Source organism: Lygodium microphyllum, chromosome 26 (genome assembly GCF_053477565.2).
Source record: "Lygodium microphyllum isolate KBCC chromosome 26, Lygodium_microphyllum_v1.1.10, whole genome shotgun sequence".
Taxonomy (NCBI): Eukaryota; Viridiplantae; Streptophyta; class Polypodiopsida; order Schizaeales; family Lygodiaceae; genus Lygodium; species Lygodium microphyllum.
The window spans coordinates 114,434,795-114,450,857 of NC_141160.1; the positions used below are offsets into that span (position 1 = coordinate 114,434,795).

Sequence of the window (16,063 nt, forward strand, 5' to 3'; positions counted from 1 at the left end):
TTCGGTCGCTCACCCACCATAGCATGAAAAATTGTGCTACCACCAAAGTAAGCTGGCTGCCCCAAATTCTCATGCAAACCTTGCTGTCCAAAAACCATAGGATTAGCATTTACATCATGAACTTGCATTTGCATTTCTTGCCCAACTGGCATCAACTGCTTTTTACCATGAGTATCTTTAGGAGCATCTTGAGAAGGCTTTGGCTTGTTCTTTGGTGCATCTTGCTGTCCCGAAGTTCTAGAAGAGGATTTTCTCTTCTTGCCCTTGTTGTCCTTCGTAAGAGTGTTCAAAAACCGAGTAAACTGAGGATCTTTTGCCAATTCAGCAAAGATATTGGTTGCTGCCCTCATTTGATTTTTGAATGCATCATCGAATTCCATTTCCCCTTGTTGATCATCATCCTCTTAGCCACATTTTCAACATGTTGTCCATGATTCGTGCCTTGTCCAAGATCAAGCATTGCATTTCCTTCTTCCCCATGTGAATGTGCATCATGAGAGGCATCATTATTGCTTGATTGCATCCCATTGTATGAAGACATCTTGTTGTAATTTCTCAATTGAGCACAAAGATCAACACTAGCACAAAGCTTTGGCTTGCAATTAGGTCCCTCGGGCCCACCAAATCAAGAGATTTGATGTATCCCGGCAATGGAACCATGGAATCAGCTCTCCTTCTTGGATAGGGTGGTTTAACCTGATTAAGCACTTAATTACAGCAATCAGCAAATGAACATGAATTGAAATGCTCACTTTATCTTCATAAACTTGGATATTGGACACCCTGTTGGCCCCAAAACTGGTGCCCCTTTCGGTATTTCTTTAATTTCAATTGCTAATGGATAAATTACAAGCCGAGATTTCACGATCTCCTTGGCTGATTCAAAAGCCCCTTGCTGTTCCAATAATCAGCAAAGCATTCGGGCAAATTGCCCCTTGATTTTCACCTAGGACTTGCTCTAATGGAACCCCAATTGGTCAAATGTTGCCCCAAATTCACAATAGATGGGTTGGCATCTGAAATCCTCACAATTCCACGAATTTCCGATGTTGATTTCAGTGTACAATGCCTTTGACTGATGGCACGGGTCCCAAGGTGAGTGCTAAACCCTAATTATTGCTGTAATTTAGGGTTTCCACCAAATTTGGTTGTACTTGAAATGTATCTTTTGATTTGTAGCTCTGATGACAAATTTGATGGCACCAACAGCTTCAAAAGGGGGGTAAAATTGTAGCTCAGTTGGCGAGCCCTCCTTTTCTACCGCCGCCTCTCTTGAGGCGGAAGAGAAAACGTGTTGCCCCCTGTCTTGTCGCGACGCGCGATCAGTTGTCGTTGCCTCTCAGAGCTAAATCTGATCACCTCCTCTCCCTCCACCAAGCTCAGAATGGCTGCAATTCAGCTTTCACCACTCTCCAACAGCCTTCTCCCTAGTTGCATGGGAAAGTTTTGCTAAGTGGTAGTCTTCCTAATGCATTTTCAGCCATTAAATTAATTTTTCAGAATTAATTAATTCTGAAAATTAATTTCAGTCCTTTTGACCCTGCCCAAAAGTAAACATGCCCATCTGTAATGACATTGGCTAGGCCATTTGCAACTTGGAGTGGTTTCCAACCTCTGTTGACCCTTAGACTAGCATTAATTGGTCCCTAGTGTCGCCATTGACACTTAATGGCCAAACAATTATCCTAGGGTCCAACTTGGCACTAACTGATCACCAAAACCCAGTTGGCATAACTTAACACAACTTTTGCCTTTAACACCCATTGTATCCTCGAGGTCCTTGGACCGTTCCTATGAAATAATTGCCATGTGGATCACATGTGCTAAACAACCTTGCACATTTGATTAATAACTTAATTAAATGTTACTAGCAAGATTAAAGCATCTCAAAATTTCACGTCCCCGTGACAGATCTTCTTCCATATCTGAGACCTCATGATCAAAAGAGACCACCTCCTCACTTGCCCTTGAAAGGCCTTTGCGTTGCTTCAATGGCAAGTATTTTCGACGACAATCTTCATAGACGTCGTCAGGAATATCGGGGCACAACCTTCCCTCCTAATTTGCAAAGGTGGATGAGAAGGTGAATGACATATGAGATTTGGAGCTTTGGGCAATACTTGCATTGCCACTTGCAAGTGTTGGATTTCTCATTCACTCATTCAAAGTAGGCACCATGCAAGCAAAAGGTCTCATGGAGAGGGGGTGCCATTGATGATTTATAGAGATGATTGAAGAAAGGAGTGAAAAGGGTAGAGAGCTTGAAGGAGTAGAGAGTTTGAGGGAGTAGAGAGAGACTAGAGCTTGATGGATGAGAAAGTTGGAAGGGTTGAGAAGTTAAGGGAGGAGAGAGCTTGAGAGAGTAGGCAGGATGGAGAGCTTGAAAGGAGGGGTGGAGAACTCAAAAGGATGAATGACATGGAGGGAGGGGAGGAGGGAGATTTTTATAGAAAGGGAGAGTGCTTTGGGGTTTAGGGTTGAGAGAGAGAGAGAGAGAGAGAGAGAGAGAGAGAGAGAGAGAGAGAGAGATTTCAAATTCTGAAATTTGAATGGTGGCCCATGGGAAAGGATGGTTGCATTGTGCCATTGTGTGTATATGAGAGAGAGAGAGATGGATGAATCATGAGAGAGGAGGGAAGGAGAGAGTTTTTAAACTTAGTTTAATCATTAAACTCTTCTCTTGAGTCTTTGTGTGAGAGAAAGAAAAGATAAAGAGAAAGATAAGAAAGAAAGAAAATAATAGAGAAGAGAGAAAGAAAAAAGATAAGAAAGAATAGAAGAAAAGAAAGTGCAGGACAAAGGGGAAAAAACAGTCACAAAAGTGACCGTTTGGCATACATGATGTTGTGCTAAGAAATGCACTTAGCCACTTAAACAGTCCTAAAACATGCTTATTTTAGGCTTATTTTAGCCAAAACCCTAAAACGGAGAGCGGATCGAGAAAGTTAAGTGGAAGAGGATCTAGAACCCTAATTTTCTATAAATTGGCAGCCAGCCCTCCACTCTTTTACAATCTCGTTTTTGCAGGTTTCAGGTGTTACTAGCTTGCTGCCTACACCCGGTCACAGAGAACATCTCAGCCCTTGCTGTCCATCACTGTTCCCTATAGTCTAGCTCTTGTTTCCAGTCCTCCACACTCTGATTGTTGCTGTTTTTGCATGGCGACTGATTGCTATTTATCTGCACTGTTGTCGTACAACCTGCCACGCCAACAAACTGCTGCGTCTGCAGGCTCCAGTTGCCGCCCTGATAGTTTTCTCTCTTCTGTTTGCAGTCGCTGCAGTCTTTCTCTCTCTTGCAAGCTGTCCTGTCTGCGTTTTCAGTCTCTCTCTCTTGCAGGTTGTCTTGTCTGCGTTTTCAATCTTTCTCTCTCTTGCAGGTTTCGTTTTTAGTCTTTCTCTCTCCTTCAAGGTGTCGTGCCTACGTTTAGTCTTTCTCTCTCTTGCAAGCTGTCATGCCTGCGTTTTCAGTCTTTTTCTCTTCTGTAGGCTCCGTTTTAGTCTCTCTCTTGCAGGCTATCTTGCTTGCGTTTTGTCTTTCTCCTACAGGCTCCGTTTTTAGTCTTTCTCTCTTCTCACTGCTGTCTGCATCAGATTCAGCTTCTCACTGCTGTGTTTGCTGGTGTTCCACATCCGGAGGCTGCCTTGCTGTGATTCGGGATCCGTTCGGAGTACGACACACTCTTCAGCTCATTACCCTTGCCTTGATCCCAGAGATAAAGGAGTTTGAGGTTCAATATTCATTCACTGCATAGTGTGTTTGCTACATGAGCATCGTATTATTAGTAGTCATATCATTTCATTTATTCACTATGTTCATTGTCTCTGAGTTACTCTAACCCTAACCCTAATTGTGTTCTTTTTATTAGTTTGTGCTTTGTCGTACGGTTTTTGTTTATGTTTCTATGTTAGGGTATTTTTCTTTACATGGTATCAGAGCTTGGTACTCTCTGAGAAACCTAGGCCCTTAATCTAAAAGCTCTTCGCAAGAAGCAAGAACAACAGTAGGTTTAAATGACTTCGAATACATCAATACCGATTCAGTCTCCAGATTAGCCTATGCCGAGAACCGAGCGAGAGTGGGCCAATTAACTTGCTCCACAAAGTTTCGACATGGTGGGAGAAACATCTGAGTACATGGAAGAAAAGATAAGCAAGTTGACCTCTGAGGAATATAAACTGATCATAGCCTATCGACAAAAGAAGATTGAGGAGCTCAACCGAAGGATTGTCCTTCAAGAAAAGCTTCTAAATGAAGGTATGCATGGATTTCACTCTTGAGATGTTGCGCGTAAGTTTGATGATGTTGCAGGGCTGTCGAGACCTCAATTAGGGATGGCCCTCTCTCTTGGAGAGTAAGATCCGGAGTATGTTTCATTTTTTCAGACTCTTTCATCCTCTTCAATGCAATGTACTTTTAATTCGTCTTTTGTGCCTTCTTCTTTTACCTCTTTTGTTTTGCAATATACTGGTAGAGATCAGGTGGAAGAAAGAGTCCAGTCTGTTGACTACGGAAAAGGTTCTCTAGGGGACCAATTCTTATATGTTAACACACGTCGCGGGGATTATAAGAAAAAGCTAGGCAACTCTTCTTCTGTCCTTCCTTATTTTCCGTCTACTTGACATAATCAGAATGAATTTGGTGTTTCTTTCACTTCATTATATGGTATATCGTCATCTTTATAGTTTCATTTTCAGTCTTTAAATGATAAAAATGAACAAAAAGAATCTACATCTCATGCACTTGACTTTCAAAACCCACCCATTCTACCACATTCTTCCGCTGCTTTACCACTTCCATTTACACAATTTACATTTTCATTTCAGACACCTCATGTCGCACCGCACATCACTCCGGGGGGTTATGGAAACATAGGTATATCCTTTAGGACCTCATCCTTCTCTCAGCCGGGTGGTGTTCCACCTGCCTCATACATATTTTCGGGATCATTGCAGCCTGGGTATCCTACTCAGTCTCTCCCGAGTGTGGATCAGTTGCCTCCACAGTTTGCCTTCATGGCATTGCCTAGTGGACCTTCGGGTCATAATGTTGTGTCCCAGCCTTACTTTGGACAAGGCTATTGTGTCCCAGTGCCTCCACCTATACTGGCACCTTATGGAAACATTCATGTTTCAGTGCCTCCGCATCAATTGGCACTCATTGGACACTCACAATCTACTTCTGTCTATCCACCTCTTCCCCCTCCTTCTTATCCTTATCAGACACTCTCATCTCCACCATCTTTCCCACCATCATCTTACTCCATCCACCTGACACCTCATGGTTCTAGCTCATCTTCTGCCAAGAATGCATTTAATGACAAGACTCATTTTAACAGGTCAAACTTTAATACTTGGTCGAATTTGATGAGACATGTCCTTGATTCACAGAATCTATGGAACCTAGTTTAGGGGTTGGAACCCCAAACCAATCCCGCATTTGTTCCACATGAGGTCGTCCGCTCATGAAAGGCTAGGAATGTCTCCGCTATTGTCGAGCTGATGCAGGGCTTATTGCCAGAGTTTCATTCTCAGCTTCAGCATTTTGACTTAGTGTTAGAGTGATGGGGTACACTTGACTGACCGCTATGTGGCTCGATATAGGACCCGTCGTATTAATCTTGACCATGAGCTTCAGCTTTTCAAAATCACTGACCGGGATGACTTGAAAGTTAAGTTAGCTGAGTATCGGCGTCTTCTCATTGAATTCTCCACTAGGGAGACTCCCAAGTCCTCTGACGATCGGGTCACATTGTTTCTAAATAAACTTTCCAAGAAACACTTCAATTTTGTGGAACGAATAGTTTCAAAGCCTACCATGTCTACATTCTATGAATTTGAGTGTCAATTGTTACGTTACGCATGGTTGTTTGATCAGTTTCATATGAATTTCTCTTTAGAGGGGGCTCTTCTTGCTCATTCTCAGAAAGGGCAACAAGGGAAGGGCAAACCAAACCAAACCTCCACTCAAAATCAAAATCAAACTCAAAAGCTAAATCAATTTAGGGATTCTCAAGGAAACTCCCAGTCACAACTCAAACCTGGGTGGCAGAATGTATCTAAAAAGAATAGGTATTATCAACATTGTAAAAAGACTGGCCATTTTGACGACAAGTGTCGATCAAAGGCACGAGGCACAACACCAAAACCTAAGTCTCAGACCCCCGCCCCTCAGTTGGGCAACCCCCAGCAAGGGAGGCAGGGTGATGGCAAGGGGCAGTTTAAAAGTCAGACTCATACTGCCACCGCACAGTCATCTTAGTCGACAAGGCTCTCAACTCCAGAGGGCTTGTCTGACTAGTTTACAGAGATCCATATCGTCTCCATAGAGACATTAGATGCGAGTCTCGTCCACATTTGTGAACTGTCTCCTGACGAGGTTACTGCAGAGACCCACTCGTCGCAGTCGAGCATTTCAGCTCTAGTTTGGATTGCGGACAGTGGAGCTACACATCACATGACTCCTATAGAGGACATTTTCCGTACCCGAGCCCCTGTAGCCGACCGGGTCCGCATAGGAAACAACTCCTCGGTCAAGATTCAGGCTCAAGGTTGCGTCAGTTTTGCCATTGACAAGGGTCCAGATTTGGCTTTGCTGGACAATGTATATCATGTCTCTCAGCTTGGGGTGAACTTGTTATGTGTTCAGCAGCTTTGCCGATTGGAGCGAGCAGTTTTTTTTACAGTGACCATAGTCGAGGTCCTTGACTCTCTAACTGGTTTAGTGATTGCTCGCGGTGAGACACAGCCTAATGGCCTATACCACATGACACACTTTCTGACCGAGTTGACCGCCAAAGGCTCCGTGTTCCATAGCTTCCAGGCCTTGGCCACATCTCAGGAGCCTACGCACAATGAGCGTCTTTGGCATTTTCGCTTAGGGCATCTTGGTTATGACTCACTTTATGAGTTGTCATGCCGTGAGCTGGTTGAGAGCCTTTTTACGCCTGAAGCTAGCTCGAGATGTCTGTAAAGCTTGCCAGCTCGGGAAGTAGCACCGTACTCCATTTCCTCAGCAGTCTACACATAGAGTTGAGGAGTCTCTTAGATTGATTCACGTTGATCTTTGTGGGCCGACATCCATTGCTGCTTTGAACGGCGCGCTGTACTTTTTGATAGTGGATGATCATTCTCGATACATGTGGGTGTATTTGCTCAAGCATAAGTCAGATGCTTTTACATATTTTTTTGCTTGGGTGCTGTTGGTTCATAACCAGATTGGTCGTCGTGTTGGGTGCATGAGGAGTGATAGCGGTGGTGAGTTTATCTTCCACGAGTTTTTTGAGTTTCTATAGAAGCATGGCATTCCTCGCGAGCTCACCTCTACCAACTCCATCTCTCAGAATGGAGTCGTAGAGTGTAGGAACTGCACAGTCATGGAAATGGCATGCTCTATGTTGATCGTAGCAGAGCTTCCTGAGCACCTTTGGGTCGAGGCTGTTAATACTTCGGTGTACATTCTCAACCGATACTCGATTGCAGCTCTTCCTCAGAAGACCCCGTATGAGACATTTTTTAGCTCTCAGTCTGTTATTTCCCATTTCAGAGACTTCGAGTGTCGTGCGTACATACATACGCGTGATGACAAGATAGGAAAGCTTATTCCACGAGCTGATCTCCTTATTTTTGTGACATATTCCTCTCAAGCGAAAACCTATCGTTTGTTCGATTCTTGGACAACCAAGGTGATCGTTAGGCGAGATGTTGTTTTTGACGAGAGGGATATCCTAGGATAGCCCTTCGATGCACACACCTATCATTCTGTTATAAGAAAACTTCTTTGGTTAATTCACACTAGGCCGGATTTAGCTTACTCAGTTAGTATACTCAGTCAATATTTCACAGCACCTAGGATGTCACATTGGATTGCATATCTTCGTGTGTTGCGTTATTTGCGGTGTACTTTTTCTTATGGCTTGACATATGGTTCTGGTTTATGTTTGCAGGGGTACACTAATTCTGATTGGGTAGGAGATTCTGACACCCGGCGTTCCCATGGCGCTACCTCTTTACCTTGGGCATGGCTTCCATTTCTTGGTCCAGCCATAGGCAAGAGACGGTGGCGGCTTCCACGGCCGAGGCTGAGTATCGGGCTCTCTTCGATGGCACCACCGAGGCCATCTATCTGAGGAGTTTACTGGCGGCGCTTCATTTTTCATGTGACTCTCCTACAATTGTCTACTGCGACAACCAGAGTGCCATTGCCCTTGCGAGCAATCCGATCATCACACCATGGACACGGTATGTGGGAGTCCAATTCTAGGTTGAGCTAGGCACTATTCGCCTAGAGTTTGTGTCTTCATCAAATAATTTTGCAGATATCTTGACCAAAGCGGTCAACCGGCCGGTTCTTCAGTACTTGCTACCCAGGATCAGCTTGGATACACCCTCCCCTACTTCTTCAGCTTGACAGGGAGAGGGTGCTTTCCTCTTGCTTTCCCTTCCAGTTTAAGAGGGGCGGCTCGTATTATGGGCATTTGTAACTTTATCCGCACTATCAGGATGACCTGATTGTAAAAGGGCACTTGGACAAGTAAACACTTTCTCTACGAGGATACTGTCTCAGTGGCACCGTTGCATAGCATATTGCATGAGCATGACATCTTGCATCTCCCTTTGCATTACCCTATGCATTGGCATTTTGTTCATGTCAACATGCATCTATGCGCATCTATCCCTTTTCGGTCTTTTGAAGTGGTGGACTCTAGGATCCACCATATTCGTAGCATAACACATGGCAGTTCTCCTAAAGGCAGTTTTCCTATCCTTGCTTGCTTGCTAAGCCCACCGTTTTTTTTGCCTCTTACATATTCAACACATGATTGGCACATACACTCACTTTTATCATCCACGCGTCTTGGGGTAAATCAAAATTTAGGTTGGCCTACTTTTCTCGCGCTATTTTGGGCCTAAGAGGGGGTGTTTGCTAAGAAATGCACTTAGCCACTTAAAGAGCCCCAAAACATGCTTATTTTAGGCTTATTTTAGCCAAAACTCTAAAACGGGGAGCGGATCGAGAAAGTTAAGTGGGAGAGGATCTAGAACCCTAATTTTCTATGAATAGGCAGTCAGTCCTCCACTCTTTTACAATCTCGTTTTTGCAGGTTTTAGGTGTTACGAGCTTGCTATCCACACCCCGGTCATAGAGGACATCTCAGCCCTTGCTGTCCATCACTGTTCCCTACAATCTGGTGTTTGTTTCCAGCCCTCCACACGCTGATTGCTTCTGTTTTTGCTTGGCGACTGGCTGCTGTTCATCTGCACTGTTGTCGTATAGCTTGCCACGTCGGCAAACTGCTGCGTTGGTAGGCTCCAGTTGCTGCCCTGACAGCTTTCTCTCTCCTGTTTGCAATCGCTGCAGTCTTTCTCTCTCCTGCAGGCTGTCTTGCTTGCGTTTTCAGTCTTTCTCTCTCCTGTAGGCTCCATTTTTAGTCTTTCTCTTTCCTGTAGGCTGTTTTGCCTGCGTTTTTAGTCTTTCTCTTTCCTGTAGGCTTTGTTTTTAGTCTTTCTCTCTCCTCATTGCTGTCTACATCGGATCTTGCTTCTCACTGTTGCGTTTGCTGGTGTTCCACATCCAGAAGTTGCCTTGTTGCGATTCGGAATCCGTTCGGAGTACGACATACTCTCCCACTCATTACCCCTGCCCTGATCCTAGAGATACAGGAGTTCGAGGTTCAGTATTCATTCATTGCATAGTGTGTTTGCTGCATGAGTATCGTATTATTAGTAGTCATATCATTTCATTTATTCATTGTGTTCATTGTCTCTGAGTTACTCTAATCCTAACCTTAATTGTGTTCTTTTTATCAGTTTGTGCTTTGTCGTATGGTTTCTGTTTATGTTTTTGTGTTAGGGTATTTTTCTTTACACGGGAGGTAGGGCGCAGTCGGGCGGGGATCGGTCAGATGGGTCCCTGGACGGGACCAGACGTGGCAGATGGGATTGGATGGGTTGGACGAGTTGACCCGTCCGTTAGACGTGGATAACCATGGGAGGCTCATGACACTCTAGAGCCCCAAAAACAACATACCATAACTGCTTCTGCACAAACCATGCTTTCATAACAATACTCCATGTTAGGTAATCAAGGCCGTGAAGTTTGTCATCACTAGAATAGTAGGGGGAGCCGTCTTGAGAGAATAGATAGAGAAAAGAAGGGAAAGAAGAGGAGAGAGAGAGTAAAGCCAAAGCACAACACATTGCATGAAATGGAGTTCACATGCAGTGTTGAGGATAACGGATCATAAAATCTGCAAAAAATGGGAAGAATCAGCCAAGATGAGATGGACAGAGGCTGAAAACCCTGTAGCCCAGCCTTCCAGAGCCCAAGAGGCTGAAAACACAAATGATGCAGATGAAAAAACACACTCAAGGAAGCATTAAATGCTGCGGCCTGCAGTAAAAGAAGGCAGAAAATCAGTAAACGCAGGTAGCAATAGCATTAAATGCAGTCAACGATGGCTGTAGCAGCAAAATGCAAAGATCTAACAGCGGAAAAGTCCCTAAACTGGTTGCCCAGCTGCAACAGACAAAGAGGATCAATAATCAATAGGAAAAACAGCAAGAGGAGTGTAGATCTTGAAATCTGATACTATGCCAGAAGTGGATGAAGCAATGGAAGCATGAAAGAATGCTGAAATAAACTGTTGAACACAAGATAGAAGAGAAAGAAAAGAAAACGCAAAAACATTGCAAAGAAGAACTCAGAGATGTGCTTGAGAAATGGAATCCATATACAAAAAATGAGACAATTGCGTAGAACAGTGAGTCATTGGCTGTGTGGGCATTGGCATCAACTCCCTCTCTCCAATAGGGCATGCACTGGATCTGCAAGTGATGAATGATTGAATGTGGTGGAGGAGCTCAAATATATAGGACAAAGTTATACCAAGAAAGTGATCCGGTCGGCCAGCATAAAATGCATGCCAGACTCACTCATGAGTTGACTCTACTGCTAATAGACCATGAGTACCCCAAGTATCTCTTGGTCTCTCTAGTCTCTGCCATCATGTTTCATATCACTGATCTTTTTTTATGACTTCTCTATTTGAAATTTCTTCACTATGGCTCGACCTTGATCTTATGAGGCTTTCTTTTCGAGCTTGGAGGATGCTTGGTCTTTGTTTTGCAGCCACAAGTTCTTCACCCTCTGCTTCGATCGTGTTTCGAGCCTCGTGGATTCACTCCATGTCTTTAGTGCCCCTGGAGTTGTCTTCGGTAGATTGTGGTTTCAGTGTGCTTCATTGAGTTCTCTTACTAGCCGCTTTCTGGTGGCTTTGCTAGTCCCATCTATATGCTATCTAGATCAGATGGTGTCATTCTTCTTTTTTGGTGATCTTGCTGCTCAGTTGACGATGGTGACCGGCGGAAAGAGAGTCACCATGTTCTTTGGTGGCTTGGCCAAATTTGTTTTAACTACTAGACATATGGCTTTACTAATCCCGACGTTTGTGAACTCGTTGAATGAACTGAGCCTTTAGAAACCTACAAATTTTCTATATCTTTGCGTTGCATGTCACTTTGCTACTCTTTTGGCACTCACCTTTTTAAATTATTGCGACAATTATTAAAACGAGTACTAAAAGCATTGGGTGTTCTTTGCCATGCATAAATGAGATGGAAAAGGCTTGGCTTTATAAATTGTAGGCAAAACGTGGTCTCATACCAGTCTCATGTTTGCAGGCAGCTGGAACACACTAATAAATGTGTGATGTGCATCACATTAAGGTATAGTTCTTAATGCTGTTTTGATACAGAATATTCTATGGGGTGATCTTAATTATTATAAAATTTGAGTTTGTGAGAAGAGGAACATTTGATAAAGGTAAACTGCAAGCTTTTAAGTTTGTCTGTTGGGCTGAGTGTAGGTATGCTATCTGTATTTCACCCCACATTTAAATGTACTGTGCATAAGACTGTCTTATCTAACTAAGTGGAACAAATGTAAGCTGGCCAAAATGAAGGGACTTTCCTATCCTCCTCTTCCCCCTTGTAATGAGTTTGTGGGACACCTCAGGCCCGCATCAGTCTTAGAAGTTGTTGAACATTTACAACTTCCTCTTTATTAAAGTTTACTGTATTTTGTTACACTTTAATCTGGATGTAGTTTTAGTTCTAGGTGGACATCTATACTCTGCACAACAGCCAGTCCAAAGGATCGGTTTACTTCTCGAAGCCCTTTTTATGTTAATGGGACCATCTTGGTGCAAAACATATGGGAGTACCTCATCATATGATGCTTTTACAATGAAAATGCGATATGATTGCTGCAATGGATTTAAATTCTGAACCATTGTGAATAAGGGGAATGCAGGCTGTCTTTTACGCATGTTAAGGTTTTGTTGATGCACAATATTAGGCCGGTTTCTGTTCTCAGAGATGCCTTACCAGTTCATAATACTGTATAACCATCTGCCACATGGAAGAGGATTGGGCTTTTAGTTTTTTATGGCTGGTGTGTACTGAAAATTGTGGTATATTCTTTAGCTCTTACACCCCTTGCATTTGCAGCTTGCAGCAGTGGTATATTCTTTAGCTCTTACACCCCTTGCATTTGCAGCTTGCAGCAGTGGCTAGAGTATTGTCCTCGCGGTCGAAAATGCACTTGTCCCCTGTGCAAGCAGCAGTGCTCAGAGAAAGATATCCACCGATTGTTTTTCCAGTCGGCCATAGAAGCCAGTCAAACTAAAGGACAGTCTGATCCTTGTGAAGACATAGATTCTCTTCAAGTACTTTCTGGGTCCTGTCTCATTTCTTTTGAGCTGTTTTCAATTTTTGAACCAAATCAAGCTTGATGCTAGTCACTTTCTGCACAGCCCTTCTAGAATCTGATGGTGTTTTTGGTCAGGAATCAGTGCAAAAGCTAACAGGACAGCTGTCAGTAGTGAAATCTTCTTTAGAAGCTTCTAAAGAGCAGTTGTCGCAATTGAACAGGCAGGTACAGAACCATCATGGTCTTTTATGTAGCAGTAGCTAGCTGTTTTTTCCTAAGTTTATAAAATGACACCCTTTCTGCAGTTAACCTCTTGTACAGTCAGGGCAGAGAAAGCAGAGTTTGCTCAGGCTGAAGCTAACAGAGAAAAAGCTAGCTTGAAAGACACACTCCTTAGAATAAAAGAGGTAGCAACTGAGAAAATTGTTATCTCAGTGAATAAGTTTGATGTTCTTTTGAGACTTATCTGACTATATAACTTTCGTGGTAGGAGCTAAAAAGAACTACATCAGAACAATGCAAGTTACTTGAAAGGAACACAGCTATGGCAAAAGAACTTGCGTCACACAAGCTGTATGACTCCTACTAGTTTATCCCATGCATCGAAGTCTGTTGAAATATTCCTTAGAGAGTCTTGTACATGCAGGACTCAGGATCTGGATGTAGATGAAGGAGAGCTGACACGGCTGGCTCGTGTGGGTTGCGTAAACAAAGATGATGTCATTGGTACCCTCACAAGGTCTCTTATGATGCGGAACAGGTCTGCTTTTTGGTTACATTGTCACTCTGTGTTTTTCTGTTGTACAGATTGTGCTGATGAGAGTGCACAAGAATACAGCTACACTCAGGGAATTCTAACATGGAGTTCAGTGTTCTTATTTGGAGTGGGGATTTGGCAGGGCCTACAAGGAACTTATGGCCAGGTGCAATGAGCTGGGTATGGGAGAAAGCAAAGCCCTTCGCAAGTCTGAGAAAGCCATTGAGCGTATCAAACAGTTGAAGGTAAGCTGTTCAATGACCTCTACCAGATTTAAGGTGTGGGTATCAGGAGGTTTGAGTTATCAATTTCTGATTTTTAAATAAAAATAACAGGCAAGAGTTCAGCAGCTGGAAAAATGTATTGAAGTTAAGGAGAACAGAGATCTGCACCATTCAAGGGCTTCATCCTTTCCTGGCAGGCAAGATTTAAACTCATCTTGTGATCTACTACAGAACTTGAGCCAACGTCAGAACATCACAAGGGGATCAAAATCAGCTGTTGCTGTTGAGCCCTTGCTTGACATTACAGACAGTGACCGGGATTTCCTAAGCCATGGAGTCCTTGGCGCAAGAATTTATCTGGACAAAGTGAAACAAATGAGTATGTCTGGCAGCAAAAAGTTTGGCAGTACATCTGTACAAGATGATGACATGCAGATATTTAACTTCACAGAGAGTGCAGAAGTTGAGCATGAGCTAGGTGTGGACAAGACAGTCCAAGTTACTGACTGTGATGTTGAGAATGACTCCAGAAAAGATAGTGGTGGGTCTTTGGATGTTGTTAGTGAACATAAGGCAGACAACCCCATTGAAAGCCTGTTATCATTAACAATTAGGAATGAAAGAAGAGCTCTTGTTGGCAGTGCAGCAGCTCCAGAAAGCCATCCATGTAAGTTAAAAATCACCTGAAAGTTGACCTTCGGTTTTGAAGGAAGATCCGCTAAAGCCATTCTTTTGTTCAATTTTCTTTCCAAATTCAAACTTTGAAGATCTCTTTCATTTGTATGTGAAGCTTACAATTGTGGGCTGACTGTTGCCCCTACAAAGTAGTTGCTATCAAGAGCTGGAAAGATTTTCTAGTTTGCAACATCTTGCTCGGTGGTTTTCTGAAGGCAAGTTCTTGTATGTTGTCCAGTTAGAAAGCTAGCCAAGGAAGTGTCAGGTGGAAACAAGTGGTGCAAGCAATCTGCATTCACTTCAAACGTGCATAATGGCGGTGGAGACTTGTCATCGGGCACTTACATCTCATTTGGAGCCAATGGAAGGGGTGGGCAGGTGAAGGTTCTAAAGCCTCCACCAATGCTGGTAAGCAGCACTAATGCTGGCAATTAGACATGTGCATTTTGAAGTTATATTGGGCTATCCTCGCTATGAAGCTGGTGTAGAAGCTATAATTTACCTCTGAAATGAGCCATAGGAGCTATAGCTCACATCTGAAGCTGCCTATTTTCACACGGTGAATACCTTTTACTGCTTCACTAACATTGGTAGTGATGGATTGTTCTGCAGAAAATTGGAGGGAACCCCTCTCAAACCTTGCCACGCCCAGTAAAGCGATGCAAGTCTCTACGGACTGCACAGCATGCCGGAAATCGACAGGGTGCTTTACAGATAGAGCATTTTTTTGGTAGCTCTGCAACATGATCAAAGGGTCTGCAGGTTGCTTACAGAGTAACAGAGATTATGTTCTTATCGTCATTTATATCTTCTATTACAGGAAGGGTGACTGCGAGGTCGTCTGTACTCACCACGCCGACCTCTTCCATTTTTCCATTGGATGTGAAAAAAGTTTTTTGGTGAGAATTGGTTGCACTCTCAACATATGAAGCTTGATTGCATATGCATCCTTACAAGCAATGACGATACAACATATAGACTGAGCTTGTTCAAGCTTATGAAGGCCACATATATCACATTGTTGAACTTGCTTCATATGTGCTACACTTGCTCACTTCATGTGCTTCTCTTTTTGCTGTCTCAGTATTAGAGCATTGCCATTAGCGTTCTTAATTGCCAAGTATATGGCGGCCACAAGCGACCTGCAAAATGATGCTCATAATCTTGTTACTCTTGGTAATTGCCTTAGCTCTTGACGATAGCTATAGCTCTCCCTATTTAAGTATGGTATGCAGTTTCATTGTAGTACTATTTCTATTAAACTCCCAACCACTAGTATGGGTTATAAATGCAAGACTCCCAATAGCTTATGCTTTGGATAAGTTTGTCATTTTCTACTTGTTCCATCAATTCTTGACGTAAGGAATAATAATTCTCTCTCTCTCTCAAAAGCTCAAATGGGGAAGGGCATAGTTCCTTAAAAGTTATGAAATCTTAGAGAATACTTGTGCTAACTCTCCTCCATGCTATGCAAGTAGCATGATTTTATATTGTCAAGCATTTATCATGCTATATACATCTTGGCAAGAATCTAATGTTGTTATCACTATGCTCTTTAATAGCTAGCATTGATGTGTTTTATTCTATACAAGATGTTGCCTATAAAGAAGGCCAAATCTACTACAAGTGCAATTTACCATTCTTAGACGCTATTTACATAATGCCTAGCACTCCCAATTCAAAGTTGCTTAATATT

At 43.1% G+C, this 16,063-nt stretch overlaps 1 protein-coding gene across 5 annotated transcripts in view; it reads left to right on the forward strand.

Moving 5' to 3' along the window:
* The window catches only part of LOC148013707 (RING/U-box superfamily protein), a 35,022-nt gene extending 19,208 nt beyond the window's left edge, over positions 1-15,814 (forward strand). Inside the window, exons 2-12 of one of the 5 annotated variants that reach the window (XM_087667985.1) lie at positions 11,682-11,726; positions 12,559-12,727; positions 12,847-12,936; positions 13,017-13,118; positions 13,202-13,284; positions 13,358-13,471; positions 13,611-13,713; positions 13,804-14,359; positions 14,606-14,775; positions 14,980-15,097; positions 15,188-15,814. In XM_087667985.1, coding sequence (XP_087524111.1) covers positions 11,682-11,726; positions 12,559-12,727; positions 12,847-12,936; positions 13,017-13,118; positions 13,202-13,284; positions 13,358-13,471; positions 13,611-13,713; positions 13,804-14,359; positions 14,606-14,775; positions 14,980-15,097; positions 15,188-15,270 — 1,633 coding nt within the window. In that variant the 3' untranslated portion in view covers positions 15,271-15,814. Of the gene's footprint in view, positions 1-11,681; positions 11,727-12,558; positions 12,728-12,846; positions 12,937-13,016; positions 13,119-13,201; positions 13,285-13,357; positions 13,472-13,610; positions 13,714-13,803; positions 14,360-14,605; positions 14,776-14,979 lie in introns of those variants that run through there. The other 4 variants (XM_087667986.1, XM_087667987.1, XM_087667988.1 and 1 more) reach the window with 4 other exon arrangements.
* The last annotated feature ends 249 nt before the right edge of the window (positions 15,815-16,063 follow it).